This window comes from Calidris pugnax, unplaced genomic scaffold (genome assembly GCF_001431845.1).
Source record: "Calidris pugnax isolate Ruff unplaced genomic scaffold, ASM143184v1 scaffold68, whole genome shotgun sequence".
Taxonomy (NCBI): Eukaryota; Metazoa; Chordata; class Aves; order Charadriiformes; family Scolopacidae; genus Calidris; species Calidris pugnax.
This window is the reverse complement of record NW_015090921.1, coordinates 5,759,697-5,784,087: the sequence shown is the minus strand read 5'-3', so window position 1 is coordinate 5,784,087 and position 24,391 is coordinate 5,759,697. Positions and strand designations below refer to the sequence as shown.

At 41.4% G+C, this 24,391-nt stretch overlaps 3 protein-coding genes across 3 annotated transcripts in view; 1 reads left to right on the top strand and 2 right to left on the bottom strand.

Annotated features, from left to right (window-relative positions):
- STARD9 (StAR related lipid transfer domain containing 9) overlaps positions 1–8,730 on the bottom strand; it is a 109,336-nt gene extending 100,606 nt beyond the window's left edge. The window contains exon 1 of the mRNA XM_014950158.1: positions 8,684–8,730. Coding sequence (XP_014805644.1) covers positions 8,684–8,730 — 47 coding nt within the window. The remainder of the gene's footprint in view (positions 1–8,683) is intronic.
- A 2,460-nt stretch (positions 8,731–11,190) lies between these two features.
- Positions 11,191–16,247, bottom strand: HAUS2 (HAUS augmin like complex subunit 2). The gene is made up of 6 exons (XM_014950203.1): positions 15,986–16,247; positions 15,321–15,413; positions 13,523–13,592; positions 12,629–12,761; positions 11,869–11,977; positions 11,191–11,732 (listed from the first exon to the last, which is right to left on the bottom strand). The coding sequence occupies exons 1-6, from the start codon at positions 16,220–16,222 to the stop codon at positions 11,589–11,591; spliced, it is 786 nt and encodes a 261-aa protein (XP_014805689.1). The 5' UTR covers positions 16,223–16,247; the 3' UTR covers positions 11,191–11,588.
- Positions 16,248–16,280: 33 nt separating this feature from the next.
- On the top strand, positions 16,281–22,101 carry LRRC57 (leucine rich repeat containing 57). Its single transcript, XM_014950204.1, has 7 exons — positions 16,281–16,385; positions 17,154–17,332; positions 18,528–18,663; positions 19,697–19,965; positions 20,435–20,620; positions 21,025–21,388; positions 21,512–22,101. The coding sequence occupies exons 2-6, from the start codon at positions 17,249–17,251 to the stop codon at positions 21,064–21,066; spliced, it is 717 nt and encodes a 238-aa protein (XP_014805690.1). The 5' UTR covers positions 16,281–16,385; positions 17,154–17,248; the 3' UTR covers positions 21,067–21,388; positions 21,512–22,101.
- The last annotated feature ends 2,290 nt before the right edge of the window (positions 22,102–24,391 follow it).

The following is a 24,391-nucleotide window of genomic DNA, read 5'->3' as shown; positions in this document are numbered from 1 at the left end:
TCATACAGAGGCATGGAGGGGAGGAGGGAAAAGCAGAGGGAAAAGTCTTTTCATCTGTCATACCACCAGTGTTTAAGGAAGCATGGAATAAGGAGGGCTTAAAACAAAGCTACAGTCCAGTTGGTCCAGTTTCATCCACCCTTGATTTCCCAACTGTTTCCTCAGTAATGAGACTGACCTCAGCAATTCCTCAGTAATTCACGGACTTTTGTATCAAAGAACTTCTGTGAAAATGCTGTGATTTCCATGCAAACCAGAATTTGGATACAGTGGTCAGTTTTCATTCCACCAGGACAGAACTTCAATCTGTGACTGTAATGAAATAAATTATGTGACACCATATGCTGTGATGCACCGTCTCATCCCTCTTGCTCTTTCATTGCATCAAAAGTGGCTCAGACAGTAAACCCTTAAATTCAAAAAAAGAGAGGTGCAGAACTCCATTATTTTCTTTAAAATCTATGCTACAGATGGAAAGTGGCAGAAAAAATTAAAAGCGCACTGCTATTTAAATTTCATATAAAGCCTCAGACTAAAGAGAAGGAAATTGGGGAAAACCTACCTGAAACTTGCATAAATTCTCTGTGCACAACGGTGGTGTCTCACCATGCACTGCACAAGACTAGCACCCCAGCTCTGCACCATTCCCTGGGGGAGATGGGCAGCAATCTCTATGCGTGCAGTCATGCCATCTTGCATTACTACAACTTCTCTCAGAGACAGTGTGGGATCTCAGATAATGAAACTGCCCAGCACAGACAAATGGCTCTAGTTAATTAATGACATGGTGCCCCATTTTTCTTTGCTGCGTACAAAAAAATCTGAGCCCTGCTCCAAAACATTCTAACACTCACAAAGTATTTTTAAGACTTGGGAGGAAATGCGTTCTATGAAAATAAAAAAATATTACCTAGAGGGCTTTCAAAAGCTTGTTCTGCTTTTGTTGTTTCAGGACACTCTTGTAGCTGCTTTTGCACAGGCAACAAGGCAAGTAAAAGAAGACAAGACAGTCAGCCTCTTAGTCTGGGAAGTAAACTTCCAGTAGCCAGCACCTTGTGCTCCTGGCTGCAATGAGTACCGGTGCAGTACTGTCACATAACATCAGCAGAAGCATCACCTTATGTGGAATGGGGCTGGTGGCCACTCAGGACATGCAGACTCCTGCTCTTTAAATAAGCTAGAGAGCCTGCCCTTTACCAAAATTAGAAAACATGCTTCGTGCAACTGCAAGAAGAATACATTTGGGAAAGGTTACTGGTGCAGTCCCTTTCAAAAACACAGATGGGACTTATGAAAACCACCTGCTAATGCCAAGTACAGATACTAAGAGAAAAGATACTAAGAGAGAAGACCTCAATGATAGATTACACAAAACTTTAAATGATAGACTAGGCAAATGAAAATAGCTAATTTGAGAGACAGGGGAAAAGATGTCAAGATAAACTTAACAAAAGGCTAGGTTATGAAACAGGATACAGAAACACTAAAATACATTTTTTGGGGGGGACAGAGATCTCGTTTATAAACACCAAATTAGAATCTCAACTTTTTTAAAAAAGAATCCCAGCTCTTCTGTGGAAAAAAACCCAAAACCTTGAAATCATGAGCAATGCATAACCAATGCAGTTTGTACACATTTCAGACAGCAACTCTTGGAGGCCCGAGACCGCTCTTTCCCACCATAAGGCACCAACCCTAAAATCCACAGCTTTTGGGACAGAGTTCAACTATCACTACCTGAAAAAGGCACTGTCGTGTAACAGGGGGGCACCGAGGAACAACCCTCATTCAGCTGTCACAGTAGGTAAACGTAGATAGAGAGGTGTGAGAGGAGACAACAGCACCAAGGTAGCAAGGAATACATATATATATACATATACACACTAAAACATACAATTGAGAAGGGCAAAGAAACAAGGTCAGGGTAGAAGAAAAACACTTCACTGAGCTGTGTTCAATGGCCTGCCTTAGTCTAAACCTTAGAGTAGCATTAGCAGTATCTAACAGTTCTAAGCAAACCAAAAAGCGTTTTCTGCTCTTGCCTGTTACCTGTTTTTTTCCTGAATTTATAACTTTTCACAGAGACATTCTGATTCCTTTGAAATCACAGACAATTTCATCATTTGCTTCAAAGAAAGCAGTATTTTGTCTTGTATTTAAAATTACATCCATATGGAACATATGTTGAACACCTATAAAACCAAATTATACTAAATTTATTTTCCAGAGAATTTTTGAATGTAATATATTTCTTGTGCTAATGTAAAATATATACAGATTTCTAAGGAAGTTATTTCCCATTACATTCCGTAAAGCAGTTAACGCAGATGATAGCAATATTCCATTAACAGAGAGCTCATTTATCCAACACCCACTTGGGTCACAGAGCAAAAATTAAGTCAGCTCAAGAAAAGTAATAAAAAGAAAAAAAATCCTCACATCTACCTTAAGAAACATAAAAGAAACATTCTCTCCTTGCAGATACTGGTTTGTTTTTTTTTTTTCCAAGAAAGTTAAATACAAACACTTTTTCAACAGTATTCAAAAAGCACAGAAAAGCTAACTTAAGTACAAGTTATAAACAAAAACAAACTGTATGAATACTAATGATGCCAGTATTTCGTGTCATCATCCACTTGCACCAAGTACATTTGAAGTAGTGTATCACAACAATAGTCTGAATAAAGTAAGGTCATGTGGGGTTTTCTCTTTGTTTGTTGGGCTTTGGTTTGTTTTTGTTGTTTTTTTTAAATATAATTGGAAAAGCTTTTGAAATGTTAACCTAAACATCAATGGCTATCTTTCCCCAGAATATGTTCCTCTTAACACTGGCATTGTGAAATTTTTAGAGAGAAGCAACAACTGAACAGGGCTGGTTCAAAGAGTCCTCAAAAAGGGCAGCACTGATTAACTAGCAAAGAATAAACATTTTAAAAGGAATACCCTTGAATAAGTAAAACAATCAGATTTACTTTTGGTAGGGGGGTAAGAGGGAGAAAAACAATAGCCTCCAATCTGCGGTTGCTTTAATTTTATTTTGATACAGCATTTAACATCTGTTATGCATAAAATCCAAGGAATGTTTTCTACAAAAGCTGCTGCAAGTTACCGCTCCTGTCAGCAGCAGGCAACATTGCTCTATCTAAGTTCTTGTGGTTATATGCAAGCATATGAAATAGCCAATAGCACGGTCTATGAAACAGCAACAAGTCTTACAAAATAATCCTTCCTTGTACTTACCACGATGTGATTAGGAAGAACAGAGGCAGTGGTAGACCACAGCACGGAGACTAGTTAACGAAGCTGATTAACTCCACAGCAGATTAATAAAGGCGTACCCAGCCCAAAGCAACAGCGATTTACTTCGCATAATTTTCCGGAATGATTTTTAAAGTAATTTTATTTTTCCGTAACTTTTCCATTACCTTTCCCTTTGAACAGAAATGAATTTTAGATGTTTACATCGTAACGCACCCACCAGCTGAGCTCCTCCTTTCCCTGCTCACTGCCGCTGTGCTCCACACACTGCCCGGCTTCGCCTGACACCAAGCACATTTCTGGAAACTATAAGCAAGAAACTTTCCCTACTAATGGAGACAACTCCCTCCCAGCTTTGGGCTTGCTCACATCCATCACCTGTGTTCTTAGGAGCTCAAACTTAGCTCCCCCACCTGCTGTATCCCATTTCTTTGATGCTCTCATTTGCCAGAGTGTGGAAGACAGGCCTGGGGATTCCTCAGGGGACTGAGGGAATAAACAGCTGGACAGGAGGCTCCAAGTTACAGCTTGGAAACAAGGCAAAAGGCAGGTTTTGAGTTAATTAATCTGTTCAGCAACTCTTTTCTTTCCGGTGACACGTCTATGAGGTTCAGAGGGGATGGGAGAGTTCATTTGTGAGTTATCAAAGACACCAGGAAAGACCCTTTCAAATAAGAGCTCCTTGCCAGGCTCTCCTTTTCCAGGCCACAGGGGCAGCTGAAAAGTGGAGAAGATACCTCCAACAGCAGAACATGTCTTCGCTTTTGCTGGGTCCTGCACAAGTAGCTCCCAATCTTCAGGGTCCAGCAAAGTACTTTAAACTCTCAAAAAGTATCACAGGGCAACCTGCATGCCTTAGTGTCAAGTTTTTAACTAACACCACTATAATTTTACAATTTAATTAAACAAACTTGCTGTGAATGATTTTACCCAGGCCTCAGTCCACAATCCGTGAAGGAATGCAATGTCTTCTAGTCACTGGTGCATGCTAAAAAGAGAATCCTATAGTAACGCTTGAGGCTTCTCATTGTGGTGTAGAGCTCCGTTTTTTAAAATCCATCTTTAAGACTACTTATGTAGCAGCTCTCAAACTACACCGTGACAAGGAAACGCATCCTGGGTATGCACGAGGAGAGGCAGAGCGACTTGGGTCTTTTTAGTCTAGAGAAGGCTGAGGGGGGAACCTGATCAATGCTTATAAATACTTAAAGGGTGGGTGTCAAGAGGACGGGGCTGGTCTTTTTTCAGTGGTGCCCAGGGATAAGACAAGAGAAAATGGGCACAAGCTTGAATATAAGAAGTTCCACCTAAACATGAGGAGGAACTTCTTCACTTTGAGGGTGGCAGAGCCCTGGAAGAGGCTGCCCAGGGAGGTGGTGGAGTCTCTTTCTCTGGAGACATTCAAAACCCACCTGGACAAGTTCCTGTGCAACCTGCTCTAGGTGGACCTGCTTTGGCAGGAGGGTTGGACTAGATGATCTCCAGAGAGATCCCCCAATTCCAACCCCATGTGATTCTGTAACTGAGACCAGCTGGATGCCGAGCAGAAGTGGACAATGGAGGAATATGGATGCTGTGCTCCATCCTGGCCCCAGCGATGCCGTCCTGGACACACCAACCACTCCCATCCCAGGGGGCCTCCCACCCACAAACATGATCCTCCCTCCCTCCTCTCATACCAGACGGGGCTGAGGTCCATACTAAGAGCAATCAGCAGCCACAGCCAGGTACTAGAATTGTGTTGGGATACCACAGGTTACAAACGTTTTTGAAACTAGCAGCACATAACAACTGGCATGGGTTTCTGCTGGCCTACATAAGTAGTAAAAGGACACGTCTGAGGCTGCAGGTGTTTCCGTAGCACACAAACACCTAACGTGGCTTTAAGTGAGATGCCCAGGTGCACAGAGAGCCCCAGAGGCAGCACTAAAATACCTGAAGGGCAACGTACCCTCTTTTTTAGCTGGTCGCACTATTGCCGGGTCTGGAGGGTCAGATGTGCTGTCATGGCACCACCCTGCAGACCGCCCTGCTGGCCACTCCACAGCACAAATCAAGGAAGAAAAAGAAACAACATTCTTAGCTCACATAGTTACGTGCTAGCATTGAAAGCGTTTCCATCAACAGCTTCTGACCAGCGGCCAAAAATAACATTACACTTTCCTCACAAAAGTCTGATATCTCATAGACCAAGCATTAAGATGCCCGGAAATAAACCATAAAGGGATTTCATCAGTTCCCGGCTCCTATTTAATACCTGATTATCACCTATCGCTATAGTCAATTTATAGCACCCATTCGAGCTTCCATGTTTCATTCTGAAGGGGGAATGTTATTTACACAGGACAAGTATCCACGTAACCACAAAGTAATAAATCTTTTTTAGTATGTATAATAGTAAATGTGTAATAGAGACTTTTTTTAAAGCAATGTCACTCCAGGGAACAAATTTGAGGGAATTTACTGCCCAGATAACGTTTTGGTGGAAAAAAAATATCATTTAGTCTCCTACAGAATGATAAATGGCATTATGAAGAACATTGGCTACAAGTTATTTAAAGTTTAGGCAAAGGAAAAATTCATGCATTCTGCATAACTGTACTAGCTTTATAACTATCACGGATTATTTGTGCATAGGAGCCCTCTGTCAAAGAATGCATTGTGATGGGCGCCGTACAGGCACAGAACAAAAAGACCACTCTTTGCCTTATGCTAAATAAGAAGTTGCAGATGTGATTAATATGGTTTATAAAAAATGGAAACTTTAAAGAGAAAGCAGGATTTTATGAACTTCTGTATTAGCAACTTTTAACATGCATATTCTCTAAATTTTAAGATGCAAATCCAACGCTTATCTGTGATTGCAAATTGAATGAAAAGAAGCAATGAGCAAGTAAAGTTTGTACGATAGTCTAGAAACAACCAAATAACCCTCCACTTCTAGCCTTTGCCTGCAGTTTTACAATGTTTAAGACTCTTAAAAAGCAAAGCTTAGTATTTTTGGCTAGAACTGCAACTGTACATATTACAGTACTTCAATCCAGTTGAACTGAAATTTTTTTGCAGGAAGTTTTTCTTTTCAAAGCACCTAAGGGATTCCAGGAGCTCTGGCAACATGGGTACCTGTTAGAGGCAATCACAGCATGTGTGTATAAAGAGGGTGAGAGGTTTGTGTGACCCCAGTATGGAAGTGGCATAAGAAGCTGGAATAGAAAGAGCAGGCCCTTATCCCCAATGACAGCTTTAGTCCTATCAATGTCTATAAAGGTTACTTTAAGCCTTCATATATTTGGTATTTGCCTCAAAGTCATTACATATGGACAATTTTGGTCAAGGCTAGACACAAGTTCTCATGTCAGAGCCTTCACAGAAAATATCCAATCACTTTCCTTCTCACCTTTGAAATATAAGAATTCATCCTGGAATACTTTTGCTGATCTCAGCTGTGACAACAGAGTACAAGGCACAAATTGCCTATCGCCTTTGGGGTCAACTACCACAAGACTGGTCTCTGCCTCTCCATCCCACCAGTAACACTGCCACAGGTTGAGAAGATGGAATTACTGAAGTCTCTCCCCGCGTTACCCCCTGGGTTCCCACTCTCGCCTTCGTACAAACTTTTCTATTTCAGCACTAGATTAGCATCTCCCACCTGCGGGAGGCTGTCCATCTTTCTGAGCCTACTCTCCTCTCCAAACTACATTGCCACACCAACAATATCAAAGGTCTTCCTGTTTATCACACCTTATCTGTCAGTTACAGGCGCTGTTTAATGCTATTATGATATATGCACTGTTATGTGCTATTTAATGCTACCCATTGGGGAAAAAAAACCATTAAGACATTAATGTTAAAACATAAAATAAAAGATTAAACATGGTGCAAAGCTCCTCGTCAAGGCAAATCTGGTGAGAAAGAAGATAACACTCCTGCCAGTCTTGGGCCTCTCTTCCCCAACTGCTAAGAAACACTCATTGACTTATGTCTATTGGAGACCCTGCTTAACTGCAAATAGGCAGCCAAATGCTGTTATGGAAGAAACAAATATGTCATTGACTGCACAACGAAATACATCATCGAGTTGGACTTTTAAAAACTTTCAGTCTCCAGTGAACTCTGCAAGGCTGAAACAAGAGAGTCCTATGGTATGGTTACCAAATTGTCATTTAATGTTCGTACTTAGCACTTGTACACTGCTTTTTATTTCTAGAGAGCATAATGGCAATTTATTTAACGAGTAAGTGCTAAGAATGACTAACAATGCGGAAGAGAATAAAAATCAAATAGTATCTTCAACACTAAAGTAAACATAAAGCAATGAAAGGTTACTCTTAGCTTACTTCAATGCTGCAACTCTTCTTACAACATGCCAGCATCTACTAAAATCTGTTCCATTCATAGCTGTACTACAGATCAGAACTATATTATCCAAAGATGGATTCAGATTAAATTATGGGCAGAGTATTTGTAAAATACGTTAGCTTTGAGTTAAAGGTAAAATATATTAAAAACCTGTAAATTACTTTCCACCTTTCCCTTTTCTATTAAGACTACCAGGTTTGGTTTAGGTGGTTTTTTTTATTTTATTCAACATTCTCCAGTATCTTTTCTTGAAAAAAACCAATAAAATCCATAGACAAATAAGAACTTAAGAGTCCAAGATATGCTAGTATACTGCTGGCTAAATGACTAGGCTAGTTTTCTGGCCAGGCAACTCTTCAAGAATCATTTTCTCTACTACAAGCAGGAGTTATCAATTAAGTCAACGCAGCCAGGAGACAAGGCGAGGGAGTCATGCTACAAAGAAAGGCAGCATCAAATCAAAGCCTGGCCCTGGGAGCTCATACCACATTTCAAACCATTTCTGCCCGCAGCGCTATAGCATTTCTCGAACAGGAGGAGTAAATTACCAGACACTGAAATTTTGGCTGCTTGCTCTTTCTCTTTATTTCCCTCCCCAGAATTTCCAAAGTCTGCACGGCTTTAGTTACGTGTTGTATCCCAACACCCCCAAGAGCATTGCGCTACGGCATCTTCTCCTTGGTTGGGAGTTGTCTTCAAGCCGTTATCGTTTCGCTTTTGGGATTTCTACTGGAGCCAAGGAAGCCGGGGAGGGAGCGACAATGGGAATATCCGGCTCTGCCTCCCGCTGGAAAAAACAGCGACAACAGACGGGGACGGGAAGATTCCCCGACACCGGGGGACAACTGTCCTGTTAGGGGGAGTCAGCCCAACAGCTCCGGAGGGTGACTCCTCCAAAAAAACTTCCCCAGCTGTGTCGTGACCCGCAGAGGGGAGCCCCGCCGCTCCTCCTACCTCACCCTCGGGCTCCCTCAGCCCCGGTGACCGGACCGGGGGTTTGTGGGGGGGGCCCATCACCCCGCCCCACGGCGACCGCCACCTCCCCGCGTCGTCCCCCCCTCACCTTTTGCTCAGAGGCCGGACCCGCACGGCCACCTTGACGTTAGCCATGGCTCCCCTCACGCCCAGCAGCCCCGGCCCCGCATCGCGGCGGCCCAGAGGCCGGGGAGGGAGGAGCGGAGCCGCCCCGGAGGGTGAGGGGAGGGCCCGGGGGCGGCCCGGCCCAGGCAGGCCCCGCGGGGGCGGGAGGGAAACCTCCGCGGGGTGAGGGGGCTTCAGGGAGCCCCTGAATGCCCACGGTGTGGTGAGGGGGGGGCTGCCCTGGGGATACCCCCTAAAGGACTCCCCAAGGGAATCCAACTGGGTTTCAGGAGTGAAAAACCCCTCAGTCTAACCCTAATGGCGCCCACAAACCAGCGCTGTTTAAAGCGTAAAGCACCCCGCGTTTAATTAATTAACGGGACAGGAATTGAAGGAAGAGAAGCACCCCCTCCTCGCTAGTGCTAGAGGAAAGCTCTCAAGTGTCTTAAATTCCTTTGAAAAGCCTCCAGTCTTGCACTTACTGTGTAAAATAAAATCTTGAAGCTCCCCAAGAGCTATAATTGAAATCAATGCAAAACCTTGGTAAATGTATTGCACTTAGAGTAATATAAAAAACACCGAAAGTTTAAAAAAAAAATAGCTTTTAGAATATTGTCCCTGTCACTACGGCCATTCCTGTGAAGACACGAGCGCTGGCCGTGCCGGCTGCCCAGCTCAGCAGACAATGCCTGTTTGGCTGTTGCCACTGTCACTACTCATTTTTAACTCGACTTTTTCTGCTTTTGCATTTCAAAACATGAAAAACTGAGCTGTATCTGAATATAAGAGTGTTCTACAGTCTATTTAAACAACTTCTGTTTAAATAGTACTATTTGTTTTTACTTTAAGTGTCGTTCTCCTCATGAGACAATTTGCCTTAAGCTCCAGAAACGTTAAATCTAAATGCAAAAGAAATCACAATACAGAAACCTCCCTGAGTGAAGCATGGGATGGGTCCTTGGGACCCAACACTTTTCCTAACTCATGACCCACCACAGCACTGCTAAAATGAACACCTACAATCACTGTTTACTTCAACAGATTTATCCCTAAAGAATGAATTTGTACAAATGGTATTAGCTAAACCCTACAACCATTGCCACAGTCAACCCTCCAATAACCGATACAGTAAAAGAAGAAAATATGCTTGATTCTTTGGGATATAGCAGAAACACTTGTCTTCACTTTGAAGAATTATAATGAACAAACTAACTAGAAATTTTCTCATCCTAATTCCAGAAGCATTAAATTATGACAGCTTTAATTTGCCTGACCTAAATCATCACTAAGAGACAACATGAGAGACGTTAAGCCTGTGACAGATGCATAGGATGATGATTCCAGAAGTTTGGATTCTGTTTCTTCTTGTTTCACAGAATGCGCAAAGCATTTTCAGTAAAAATGCCGGCTCCTCTGCAATTGCATAGCAGACTTTCATTTCCACATCTGAAATGACAGTGATGTGTGACTTCAGCCACAAATCCTGCAATGACATCTAGCAAGAGTTCACACAAACATCCCGTTTGGGTTTATGGGACTCAAACACCACTTTATATTCCCAGATCCTATCTGCTGACATTCTACTCGAGTTAATCCAAGTTGTTTCTATCCTCTTAACTAGCAGCAGAGAGGAACATCACCTACACTGACACAGTATAATAAAGAATTGTTAAGCTATACACCTTGTCATCACAGCAGAATGATGTACTCTAAAAAGATTAAAATGGGATTCTCAGAAAATTTTAAAATATTGAATAGACCAATTGCAAGTAAGCCAGACCAGAGTGTGCTCAAGAACCAAAGATTAGGTTTGGTTTTAATAATCAGGCAATAATCAGACGAACAACAGTGAAACGTGCGGTACTGAGCCACCTAGTGGTTACTTTCAGAAAATAAAACACTCATTTTCAGAAACTGAAATCAACAGGTGGGATATCTGAAGGATTCAGATAACATAAGCAATACAACAGTAGAAAGGAATACATCTACACCACTTCCAGTTTGCTCTGTGTCCTGAACACAAAACTGGACGTCCTCCAAAGACAACCAAATGTCTGGTTGGTTACTGGTTCATACACATCCTGCCAGTGACATTTTACCAACATGTCTTTCCAGGACATAAAAATTGCTAAACTTTCAAACTGGAACAACTAATGCTTTTGCTAAATTGTCAGTCACGGTCATAGAACAAGAGTTTTATTCTATGAGGGGCACTGAGGACAGGGCAAGCAACAGAAAAGTAGAGACTGAAGAATATATTTACTGGTATGATAGAAACATGGTTTGCAAATCACTACTCTGATGTATAATCACTGAATCCACTCCTTGCTTTCCCACACAGCCACATCATAGCCATCATAAATTGTAACTTAAAAATTGATTAGTTTCTTGGTTGGAAGTCATATAGAAGCATAAGCTGGGACCTAAGACTTTACACTGTTCTTTTAATTATAGGATTTTATAACAAAATAAAAAACCAAAAGCGACAGCTCTTGAAACGTAGTGCTTTTATTGAAGTTTTATAATGGCATACAAAATACAGTGTATTATCAAGATACTTACAAAAACAAATAGAGACACTATAGCAAGTGCATGAGAAATATCAAAACAAATTTGCATTGAAGATACAGGCTCCAAGGGAATCCTGTCCAACTATTTCAAAAAGGAACTCCTTAACAGTCTTCTCAGTAGTCTCTCTTCTTGTGAGCTACTGCTCATTGTCCCTCCTTTTGTTTTGAAGCAGTTGGAGAACTGTTACATAAGAACAGAAATATAAAACTACCTACAAAGTCCCTGTTGGATGACAGCACAACTATGTTGCACTTTTCCCAGGAGACCGTAAAAAGGTAGTTCTTTGAATAGCCATCCTACTTGAGAATGAGTTAGGGTTAAGATAAGCCAAGGTCCAGCTCAGCAGTATTGCAGATGCTGTCAGAATACGCTGCTTTTTGCAGTTCGCTCCACTTCAATATTTGGTCTCCCAGCTCCTCCAGCTCCATGGCAAGCATCTCTGTTTTTGTCAAAGCAGTATCCTAAAGCAGAAGAGTTGGATTTCAATCTCTACACATCCTGTCCCTCTAGCAAGACATAAAAATAACCTAAACAATCAAACAGCATTGAATTCTTAATGCTGAGTGAAGCGGAAGGCTTGGCTCTTTTGCTACTCACCATATTCTTCATGACAGTTGGTATCTGAGGGATGCTTCTTGCTGTCTGCAAATGGCTTTCAAGCTTGTCAATGAAAGTCACAGCCTCAGCCAACAACTCTACTACATACCTGTAACCAAGAATGAGCCCCCTACTCAGAAGCCGTGCAAAACAATGAGGATTTTCTACTTCCTATTTCTTTCCCCTGTGGATTTTCTTAGTCCTCTCTTCCAGTTCATACGAGTTCTTAACCATCTAATTAATTTCTCTGCAATTACACTTTTTTTTTATGACTCTCAGGATCAAGTATAGCAGGAATTACAGAAGTGAATACACACTTCTTCAGAAGCTGGACTAGATTTTTAGACCATGAGAAGGACTATATTTTTAAAACAAGTACAATGCATGTCTGGGAACCATTCACACACTTGTGCTGAGCAAGTCACAGTGGAAAGCAGACACCAAATGCTGAAGTAAAAATTCCTTCCTATGGAGAAACATAATGAATCAAGCATTTAACACACCTGCTTAAAGCAAGACATTACAAGTTGTTATGTAATCTTCAGAAGACAACACCAACAAATTAAGCAAATATACATCACCACCTTTCTTGAATTTTGCAACGAGTAAACAACTAGCTTTTAGTTGAAGTTCTGCTACCATTTTGTATTTCTATTCTTCTCAATGGAAAAGCAAATGAAAGCAAGCAATTTTTACTGCTTATTAGTTCAAATTAATTTGGACTCACACAAACAAGAACCATTATTTTCTATACGCCTACTTGTGGGAAGTAGCCTCAATAGGCAGGCTCTCCTGACATCTGGGCTTTATCAACATCTTCCTAAGAGTTCTCTTCTCTTTCAGTACGGCTTCCAAGTGTCTGTTCATACCTTGCAGTATTTCACATTTCTTGCCTATAAAATAAAATTGCAAAGTTGAAACTATTATCCTGCTAAAACAAGAGCAAAGAAGGAAAGAGCGAGCAAGACTGAAAAAAAAATGTCTGATCTTTCACACTGGAGAGCTTACACTCAAGAAGATATAATTTATCAGATTACTTTTGTTGGAGTGTGTAGGACTTGGTATCAGCATGCACCTCAAAGTCGTAATACCTACTTTTAGAGATACAGCTTAGTTAATTATTTTACATTATCTATAGTTTTAAGTACACTGTCTTTGAGATGAAACCAACTTCTTAAACTATACCACAGCACTGAAGCATTGCAATGTATTTCACTAGCCTAACACAGCAGCAGCAAGCTAGAATGTTATTAAGCATCATCAAATCATAGTGGGAAAAGTGTACATTAATAAGGAAATGAATACATATGTTCCCAAAACACTAAAATAAAAATCCAAGTAGTTTTAGGGGCATACAGACACAGTAGAAATACACTGAGTTATTGGAAAAGCAGTAAAGCAGCACACAGGCCAAGGGAAGCAAATCAGGTTACTATGAGTTACACATGGAGCTTCACCTGAGACAGCAGAGTGCAAGTTCAAATGGTATGGAAGCATTCTTTAGAGGCTAATAAAACACCTGCCACCTCTAGCAAGCTATCCAGTGGAAACAGCTGCAATAACTTCCAGATTTGTCATGCTTTCAAATGAAATATTAATCTGCTGATGAAGTCATTTAACACTATTGGTTTTACTAAGGTACACCAGCACTTACCTAAGTAAAAAGGGTGAGCAATGTCTGCTGTCTCATTCTCCAACTGCAGAATTTCAGCTTTCAGTTTTTTCTACAACAATAAAATAATCAAATGAAAATATATTTTTAACATAATTACCCAAATATTGTTGACCCTCTTGAGGTGGTGGAGAAAATAGAACAGGAGAAAGCAGGAGGGTGGGGAAAACAGCACATGTGTGAAAGAGTATTTGCATGACAGAATGCTACCACGCTCTCCCAAGTGCTTCTACTAAAGGGGCTTTTTTGGTCTATAGGAAAAGACTGCTTAAAACCAGCTATTTCTTGGGAATTTCGGCTGGAAAAGACAGACCCTGCAATTAATTCCTGAAGTACAGAAACCTGTATCTCCTACAAAGCAGTTTTGCAGCCTATATTCTACTAAAGAACCTCTCACAGCCCCAAGTCACCGCTTTCTGGCAAAGATTGGTTTGTGTTTTTTCAGCTGAGGGAGAAGCTCCCTCAGGTGAACCTCCTAGCTTTATTTCTTTCCAATGATAAAGCAGCACAAGAGCAGATACCTTTCTGTGGCTGAAAAAGTCGTGGTAATTTTTGACTAGACAAGAGAAGACCAAGTAAAGTACAGAAAAGGATGACACATCAGCCTCTCCGAACACACAGAGAACTGTTGCTTTGCTTTTCTTGATCACCGAGGACAAAAATAAACCTGCTTCATTCATAGCACAGTGAACATGTGTCAGAGAGTACTTTGCACATGAAAACTTCCAGCAAAGGAGGCTAAATAGCTGCCTTACTGGGAGCCAGAAACTGTCCGTTCCTTCTGCCCATCAGGGCAGAATAATGTTAGTTGTTTAACTCATTCTCCAAAGTAAATGGTGATTTGTCACACTGCTTTGCAGATGCTGGAGCCTATATTGCATGTTTTAATAAACACAAGCACAAGAGCAGATACCTTTCTGTGGCTGAAAAAGTCGTGGTAATTTTTGACTAGACAAGAGAAGACCAAGTAAAGTACAGAAAAGGATGACACATCAGCCTCTCCGAACACACAGAGAACTGTTGCTTTGCTTTTCTTGATCACCGAGGACAAAAATAAACCTGCTTCATTCATAGCACAGTGAACATGTGTCAGAGAGTACTTTGCACATGAAAACTTCCAGCAAAGGAGGCTAAATAGCTGCCTTACTGGGAGCCAGAAACTGTCCGTTCCTTCTGCCCATCAGGGCAGAATAATGTTAGTTGTTTAACTCATTCTCCAAAGTAAATGGTGATTTGTCACACTGCTTTGCAGATGCTGGAGCCTATATTGCATGTTTTAATAAACACAGGTTTTATACCAGGTTGGTTTTTTTTTTTTAGAGTCTTCTGATGCTCAGAAAATATAATCATAAAATACAAGTCAACAGCCAATTCAGGCAGTAGGAAATAATTGAGGTTCTCTTGCTGACCAACAAAATAAATGGTCTAGTTGCCTATACAGAAACACATTTTTGTGAATGTAAGTCAATTAGAAACTCTCATTTGTTCTACAGTTTCTTCAGAAAACTTTGGGTAATGCTCCAGTCAAAGATGCAGGCTGCTGTGTCTTTCCAGTTATACTGAAAACCTTTGTTTCATGATTTTGTTCTTTTCTTGATGGCAACTGAGTCCACTGGGGAAAAAGTGCCAACTGTTAAATGGCTAAACTGATAAAAAAACCCCAAAACCCAAACAAATCATGAAACAAGAGCACATTGCAGTCTAGTATCTCACCAGGTGCCACATATTATCTCTCAGTATTGAAGCATTGAGTGTACGCTGACAACGCTAAAGGCCATACCTCATTGATTTCAGCTCGAATGTTGGCCATTTTTTCCATCTCTGAGAATTTCACAAAGCACGGGTCATTTCTACAGGTTAAATCCAAAGTCTTCTGCGAAAGGAAAGCAGCAGGAATAAGATGTAAACAGCAGCAAGAAACACATCATCAGGCAAATCCTCCAGATTAGGCTTTAATAGTCTAAAGTGTTAATCTCTCACACTATGCAGTACAGTAAATTCTGTCTGAACAACTCATGAAATATATGCGTTATTTGGGGAAAATTAAAGTAAAATTTCAGGAAAGGCAGCACCAGAGCAGTGTCAACAACTGTGTCTCGGACACTGCTGGAACACCCCACGGGCCATCAGAAAGCCCTCACGTCTAAGCTCCAGAAAAACACCCAGGGTTCAGTCATTCCCTGAAAGCTGCCCTCAGCCAAAGCACTCAGAGACCCCGCAATAAAAGGAAAAACTTCCCCGTTTCAAATTAACGAGCAAACGAAGCTGCGGCTTCTGAAGGACGGGCCCCGAGGGGTGAGGAGAGCGGCGGCCGCAGAGCCTCAGCCCCGGCTGCCCCGACCCTTCACCCGCAGGTACCGCTTTGTTACGCTCCTGCCGTTCCCCGCCGCCGCCATCTTGCGCGGCCCCTCTCCCCGGCCCGCTCCCGGCCCCCGGGGCCGTTACCTGGCTCACGACGCCCGCCTTCACGCAGCTCTCCAGCAGAGCGGCCGCCGCCGAGGGCTGCCCCACCTCCCAGGGGCTGGGGAAGGCAGCCTCAGAGGAAGCCTCGCTCTCCGAGCCGCTCTCCCACCGCACCTCCGGGGACCCTCCACGCTTCTCTCCCGCCGCATCTCCCAGGACCGTCGCCTTAGTTCTAGCGTCCCGCCGCCGGGAAGGCCGGGTGCCGGCGGCGGCCATCATGGACGGGTAAGGGGGCGGGCGCCGGATTAGGCGCGACAGGAAAGGGATTCGACGCGCGTCCGGTTCCGGGGGAGCCGGTAAGGGCTCAGAGAGCGTCGAAGGGCGGAGGTGGAGCGCGGGGGGCTCCGCCGCCGCGGAGCCTGGGCGTGCAGCCCCTGTACAGGTGAGTTGGGCTGGGCCGGGCTTGGCTGCCCCCGCCGGGGCTCCCTGCGGGGCCGGGGCGAGGGCTAAGCGGCCCCGGTGGGACCGGGACGGGGGTGAGGTCGTGAGACCGGGGCCTGCAGCGGGTCGTTGCCGGCTTCATCCCTTGCCCGAGGATCCCGCTGAGCCGCTTCGAGCCGTCGGGGCAGGGAGCGCTGCTGCTTCTCCTGGGCTCCTCGTCCCGGCTATTTATGTGCTGTGTTAAGCTTTATTCCCCACCTGCCGGCCACAAACCTGACGCTAATCCTCCGGCCTGCTTCGTCCTGGGGATTAAGCCCAGCTGGAGTTAAGAGGAGGTGGATGTGGGGTGTCTGCATCCAGAGTCGCAGCAAAGGGGTCCGGCCTCTGAATGAAACAAATATTTCCCCGAAAAAGCAAATAGTAAGTGGGAGATGCCACTAAAATCACAGCCAGTCTCCATGGAGAATCGCCTTACAGTACTGGGCCCTGAAAGAGGCAAAATCTGGGAAGTATGCAATTTTTACCATCAGTTTTAACTCTACTCATTGCATTGATGATCTGAAAGGTCCTTTCCAATGGAGACGATTCTGTGATCGTGTCAATATTCAAACTACTACAACGAAGGCACTGCAAACTAGGTAAAATCTTCAGGTTCTAGGTGTATAGTTATGGGAGATGAAAACGCAGCAGTGAAAGGCTTGAGGATGTTGAAATGCTTGTGTGGAAGACGGGAGGCGTAAAATGACTTTCTGCATTTGCTTTATGACAGAGACTTAAGATTGCAGTTCTCTAGTGAAGAATAACTGAGAGAAACTGGCTGAAACTGTCACCCCAACTGCATATGCTTGACAGAGAACTGTTAGGATGGGAAATAGTGCATTAAAAGCCCACCTGGAGACAGCACAGAAAACTGGTGTGTTTCAGCTGACGGGAAAGGGACTCGCAGAGGTAATGTAACTGTAGAAGCGTGGCTTTATGTGTGCACAACTGACACTTTTGGAAAGAAATTCCCACTTCATTGTCATAATGCACTAATACATATATTTCTCATGAGTAATGATGGATAATATTATTTCAGGAATACTTTTTTTTCCCTTTCACAGAGCAGAATTTTGGTTGCACTGTCGTCTGATTGAGAACTTATCTGTCAGGGCACTTGTATAGTTATGAGCTTACGCTTTAGAGTGCATGTATTTTCAAGAAGCACTAGTTATGATGTTTTGCTTTTTAAAATGCTGTAAACTTGAGGGGAAAATGTAAATTTTATAACTGTATTGTTACTCAGATATTCCACAATTTGTCACATTTAGATACTTAACGCTGTATTTAATTGTAGTCGTATAAATAGTCTGTGCAGGCTGTTCACTGGGCTGCAAGCACCTTGAAGTTTATTAAGCTGGAAATTGTCTTGACTTCCACTTAACTGCAGAAAAACACAGAATGTCCTGGAACCATAAGTCAAGAAACAATTCACAGGATAGCCAAAATAACTATATTGCAATAATTTTCAAAGACTTTTCTAAAGTATCTTCTTCCACAGTCCTACCTTCTGCCTTCCCTTTTCCTCTGCCAGACTAAAGGAGGATGAAAACTACTGCCCTATCGGCCAGGGACTTGCTGATAGTAATTGTCAGGTTTTTCTTTTTTCAGCTCAGTGCCCAGTGTGTATTAAAGTGGTACAGGATGTAAATAAGAATAAGGAAAATAATTATTTAAAAGGAAAGCAAGAGAAAAATTTCCTAATCCTACTCTGCTAAAATACAGAGTTGTTAAGTAGCTGTAGAATATTTTTAAATGACAGGAATGTTTAAGACAAACACGTAAAAGGACTAAACCAGAAATGAGCTCGTGTCATGGTATTCTTCCTTCTCCCTTTTTAATTTAAATTCTTTGGCTTCAAAACTGCTCTTCCTAGTTGTTAGGCTGTCTCCTTTATATCCCTCTTCCCTTCCTCAGATGAAAAAATATTTTTAAAAAGATGTATTAAGCACATTTTCCAACTTAATTGCACACTGTTGATTGGATATTGTGATACATATGACAGTATGGAACAGTGATACAAATTTAAATTTTCAGCTGTGTAACTTGAACATTCAGAGTTGTATCAACTATTAAAATGCTGTATCTTTTTTCTCCCCCATAGTTTCCTGAAGATCTGCAGAAGCTATCAAGCAACTTAAGGACAATAGACTTGTCGAACAACAAAATAGAGCTCTTGCCACCACTCATTGGAAAATTTTCCTTTTTGAAGAGCCTTGCTCTGAACAACAACAAACTGAGTATGCCTGCTAATTAATATCTCCACAGATTTCTAAATTAATAACCTGACTTCTCTGAGCAGAAACTGAATGTAATGATTTAACTCTCACAGGATGTAAATGGGGAGTTTAGTCACCTAAACTGAAATCTTTGGAATTCATGTACAGGAAAAAAAACCCCAAACCCATAAGTTCTTCAAAACTAGTTGCCAACTTAGTTTTATTATCAGTTTTACAATGACATGTAAGTACTTAAAACTGTAATGTTTCTGTGCTGTGACTTGTCTGATCTGAAGGTTTAACAGGGTCAGGTGGTTTAGTACTTGCATAAAGAACAGGTAATACAGATGACATGTAGAAAATGTTGCTGGCCATTCAGTGGTTGGTACAGTTTCTGTTGGACAAACTTCCAGTGTTAAGGAAAAATTAGGATAAGGTGAAGAAACTAACTTGTTTATATGTTAATTGTGTATTATCTGCCTTTTTGAAAAAGAAATGTAATTTACAAACCTCTTTATAGCACAGCTCAAGAGTGCCACAGGTGATAGACTTGTGCAGGTAGAACGAGGGATGAATGAACGCCAGCAGAGCTTACCCGATGAGGTTTATGTGCTGGTATGATACAGTATGAATTATCTGGGAACTTACTTTTGAGTGAGTTGTGTAATACCTCTAAAGGGCTGCAGCAGACCCAAAGCTGTGAATTGTGTGGTATTTCAAACGTCACAGAAAACGGTGGCAAAGTAGTTAGTAAGGAGTATAACTGATAGGCTCAGATCCTCTCCAAGTAGTGTTTTCAGCCTGTGATTTGAAGGCCTGCCTTGTCTGCAGATCATTTTTCATTTGTGGAAGATGGTTAAAAAGCACGTGTTTTCAGTGGACTTAAGTTTCTGTGCAGGGATCTGTGCTGTTGTTGGAAAATGGGGAGGAATCCTGTGAGAAATTACTGTAATACAGCACCATTTTCCGTGCAGAAGCTTATTTGAATTGAATGGATATGAACGTTTACTGCTCTTTGTTTAGCTCATCTCTTTGTTCTGTCATTTATTTCCAGCTGCCTTACCTGAGGAGCTGTGCAAGCTGAAAAAACTGGAAACACTCCATTTGAATGGCAATCACTTGAGGCAGCTGCCGGCTGCCTTTGGACAACTTTCAGCTCTCAAAACCCTGAGCCTTTCTGGAAACCAGCTTCGGACTGTGCCCACACAACTCTGTGGTCTTCGCCACTTGGATGTGATAGATCTTTCCAAAAACCAGATCCAAAACGTGCCCGACACCGTGGGAGAATTGCAGGCCATCGAACTCAATCTGAATCAGAACCAGGTCTGGTAACTGAGATATTATGGGCATGTAGATTTAGGACTTGGAACATCCACAGAACATACACTGAGACCATCAAAACTTTATAGCTAAAATACTATTTGTGCTTCTGGACACCACAGATATCAGGGACCATAACTAGAATTTACGTACCGATACATCCAACTGCCTGGATGTTCAACAAATTTCAGGATTTGTTCAACAAAACATGAATTTAGTCGTAGAGGAAATTATTTGAACAGTTCTTGAGTAGGAATCTGATAAACAAAAGCGTAGTTTCCCTGTCAACATGGAAGGAAAAAAAAATTACTTGGGATTTTTGATCATTATTATTGTTGCTTGTGCATTGTTAAGTAGTTACTGTAGTTTATATTTACAACATGGTAATTGTTCCCTATTAGCCTGAAACAAATAGTGGATCACTAACATTTTAATCCTATTTCTCTTTGGGTTTTTTTTTTATTTCTGCCAGATTTCCCAGATCTCAGTGCAGATCTCCCACTGTCCACGCCTCAAAGTCTTGCGTTTAGAAGAAAACTGTCTAGAGCTCAGCATGCTTCCTCAGAGCATCCTCAGCGACTCCCAGATCTCACTGCTTGCAGTAGAAGGCAACCTCTTTGAAATCAAGAAGCTCAGAGAACTGGAAGGTTATGACAAGGTTTGTGTCTTTTTTTGTGTATTTTTTTAAAAAAGAAGCTTCTGGTGAAGTCCTTAGCCAGTCCCTCCTCAGAATACTAAGCTTTAATGCTGGTGAATTAAAGCACAGTCTATTCTTAACTGTTTAACGTTAGTTCATCCTTTATACTTGAGATTTGACTGTTCAGCACTGTGGGGGACTTTCTTTCTAGAACTGAAATTCAGTGAATTACAGAAAATGGCAGAAAAAAATTTGGGGTGTTTTTGTTTGAAATTAAAGCTCTAATGGTTATGTCTAGGAAATGAAAATATGCTTCAGATGCAGAGTGCTTTTGAGTCTGAGAACAGAAGCTTATCTGCTTTCAACAGTAATGAATCTCGTATTAAATTCTGAATCTTAGATTTTTTTTTTTGTTTTCTTTGTAGTACATGGAACGATTTACAGCTACAAAGAAGAAGTTTGCATGATCGTTATTCCGAACCTCTGTATTCCCAGTAAGAAGAGTTAGTGACTGAAGCACCTGCTTCACTGACTTAAGCCAAGACTGATGAAGGTAGATGATCAGAGTACTCCTCCTCTAGTAGCCTGAGATGGTCTGTTAAGGCCACATGGAATAAACAATCTAGAGACTGTGGGTATTGAATGGATGAATCTGCCTAGGGGCCAGTTTTGATTTTTTGTGCCACTATAGCAATTAACACAACACATGTTCTCCTCTGTCAGGGCTTGTTCTTTCACAGAGAAGGGGAATGAGCATTTCAAAGTTTCCAGTTCCCTTTTGTCAGGAAGGTGGCTGGTGATTTGTAAGAGGATTATTTCTTCTGGAAACGTTTTTCCATGATGGCATATGGAAGTTCTACCACCAAAGCAGAGCTGAAGCACCAAAGTTTCCAGTTCCCTTTTGTCAGGAAGGTGACTGGTGTTTTGTCAGGAAGGTGGCTGGTGAGTTGTAAGAGGATTATTTCTTCTGGAAACACTTTTCCATAATAGCACATGGAAGTTCTACCACCAAAGCAGATCTGAAGCACCGTATGTCTTGCTGTAATCACTGCTCTACAGGGAAGAACTTTTACAGATGAGGTTTTAGTTTATAACCTGTATAAGATTTTTTTATGAAGCACAAATAGTTGTGGTTAAGTGTTTTATTAACTGCTTCTGGTAAACAAATCATGGTTTAAGCATCCTTCATTCACATTTTACTGTGCAGGCTTTCTTTTCCCATAAGCAAGAATTGCACTACAGTCTACTTCTGCTTGAGCTGTATCAAATAAAAATGAGGTTCATCTTCTGTGTATTTTATAAAAATGTATATTGCTGGAAAACCTAATATCCTTGCACTGACTCCTTATGTACAGAGCAATGCTGAAAGGTTTAGTTCCCAGCCTGCTGCTGCCTTATTACCAAAAGCACCTAGAAGGAGCTATAAATGTATGCAATTATGTAACTTATACTGAAAAGGAAAATGTACTTGTTTATTTTAGTAAATAATTTAAAAAAAAAAATCAGTTCAAGTTTATTTGGTGTAACTGCTGCTGTTGTCACTTTTAGAAGTAATACTGAGCCATCCCTGAGAGCCATCACTTAGGTACTTGGTTCCATCAGTTGTTGGCAACAGCTGTGCTTCAACTGCCTTGAGAATACAGAGGATTTGAACACATCAACACTTCAGTAACAATTCAGTTAACATGTACTGCATGTTCAAAACAGCAAAGTAGGAGCTGTACCAAGTACATTTCTTCACAAAATAAGCATGGAGGCATCTAGTCCTAATGAGGCTGTCTTACCTTAACTACTGTTCTATACTTAAGCTTTCCTGTATGAGACAAGAAAGGCATTTGGGACAGCAAACTCCTTAAAGTTGCTGGTGCAATCAAATGTATTGAATGTCTTAGGCCATCTGCAGTTAAGAAAATTGAAGTGACCTCTGTGTCAATCTTCTTCCTCAAAATAACCACTGTAATTAATAGTAGCGATAAGTTCTTTTACAAGATGCTCAGAAGAGGTAGATAGTTCCCTGACTCTGTTGCTGTCTTAAAATAAGTATTACTTTGTAAGATTTGAATTAAGAGGTTTTTTAGGGAACATCAGCTCCTTATTCAAAGGATGGACATGATTCATCATTAAGAAGGGAACCAGTTTTACTTAAGAACCCCCACTGCACTTGGCAAGGTTGTGCTCTTGCGGTTTTGGGGGTTGTTATTTTTTTTTTTTTTTAACTGGAAATACCTGCTCAGACATGCGGCTTCTCTCATTTAACACTTGTTTATCAGGATTCTTTCATCTATTCAGCAAAGGTGTTTAAGACAACACAGTAGATCAGAATATTTAGAAGTGATGCCATTAACATAGCTATAAAAAAAATTACTGTTTTTGGAAGTCAGTCAACATTTCTCTTATGTGATCACTAGTACACTTAGAAACCTTCCAGTTACTCATTGTTAGGCTTCTCTGCTACCCTGGAGTTACAACAGGTACCAAAAATTCTGTAAAGTAAAAGGGAGAAACACCATGCAAGTACTGAATGATGCTGGGTTGGTGCTGCGTTAACCAGATTTGTTCCAGAACAGCAGAAAACTATTTCTGTTTTAAGAAAAAGAAGCTGGCAGATACCCTCACATGTTTTAGCTAACAGTACTAAGTAACTAAGTCCCTTAGTAGAACACTGTTCTGTACATTTCAGCCCTGCAGGTAATCTATTAGTACTTTTATATTGTGAATTTCTCATTTTTCCCTTACCACCCCTACTCCACAAGCAACAATATGAAAAAAATGTTATATCCATGAATAATTAACACTTGCAGGGTGTTACTTTTGGAATTAGAGGTAGAAAATGTTACCCTAGTTAACAATATAAACCATCCATCTACTTTGTCAGACGTATTTTACTTGCCTTCCAAATTCCCATTTATTCAATCAGCATTTAGATAGTGCTTTGCTGTTTCAAGTGCAGCAAAGGTGAATGAGCAGCTGCAAGTCACTGCACTGGGTAAACAGCACATTGTGTCATGGTACAGCCTTCAGAGAGGAACATTCTACACATTGCTGCAGAAGCAGCACATGCCACAGTCCATACTATAGCTACCCCTCTGTTTAAAAGGCTTCATTCATCTTTCATCAAGGAGTAGGCTAGCTTGAATTTACCAGTTATCCTACATATGCAGGCTGTCCCTATTTAGTTTTTTTTCATAGTTACTAGTAGAAATATACTATATGAGAAGTACTTCTTCCAAGCCATTCCCAGATACACTATCCTCTTGCAGCTCAAAACCGCTGCAAGTCAACACAAGTCTGTATTTCCCCTCTACCTCCTCTCTTTTAAGAACATTATGGGAATCCAAGGTTCAAACAGAGAAAATACAATTTAAATTGCCTCGCAAGTCAAATTGCATCGGCATTAGGTTGAATCACTAGATGTCACCTACTCAAGTAGTATCTGCTAAGCACCTGTTACCAGTATTTGGCTGGCAAGTTTAAGTTATGTATGTATGATAAAGTTCATTTATCATCCTGAAGTATAGCCCCATGTCAAATTGCAGACTTTCAAAGAAAAGATGGCCACATTTCATAGCTTGAAGTTAGGAGATGTTGATGATGCAGGGATGAAAACCAGTATTAAAAAAAATAAAATCACAATATTCCTTTCTTCCCAACCACACCCATTCCTTTGTTAGCATTAGGATTTCTGTGAAATAAAAATAGAAGGGAAACTTCCTAGCTGCACAGTAGCAACTCGTTCTGCCAAGTTTTTCAAGGACAGGAAACTAAATAAGAACATTTATAAGAGAAAATAGT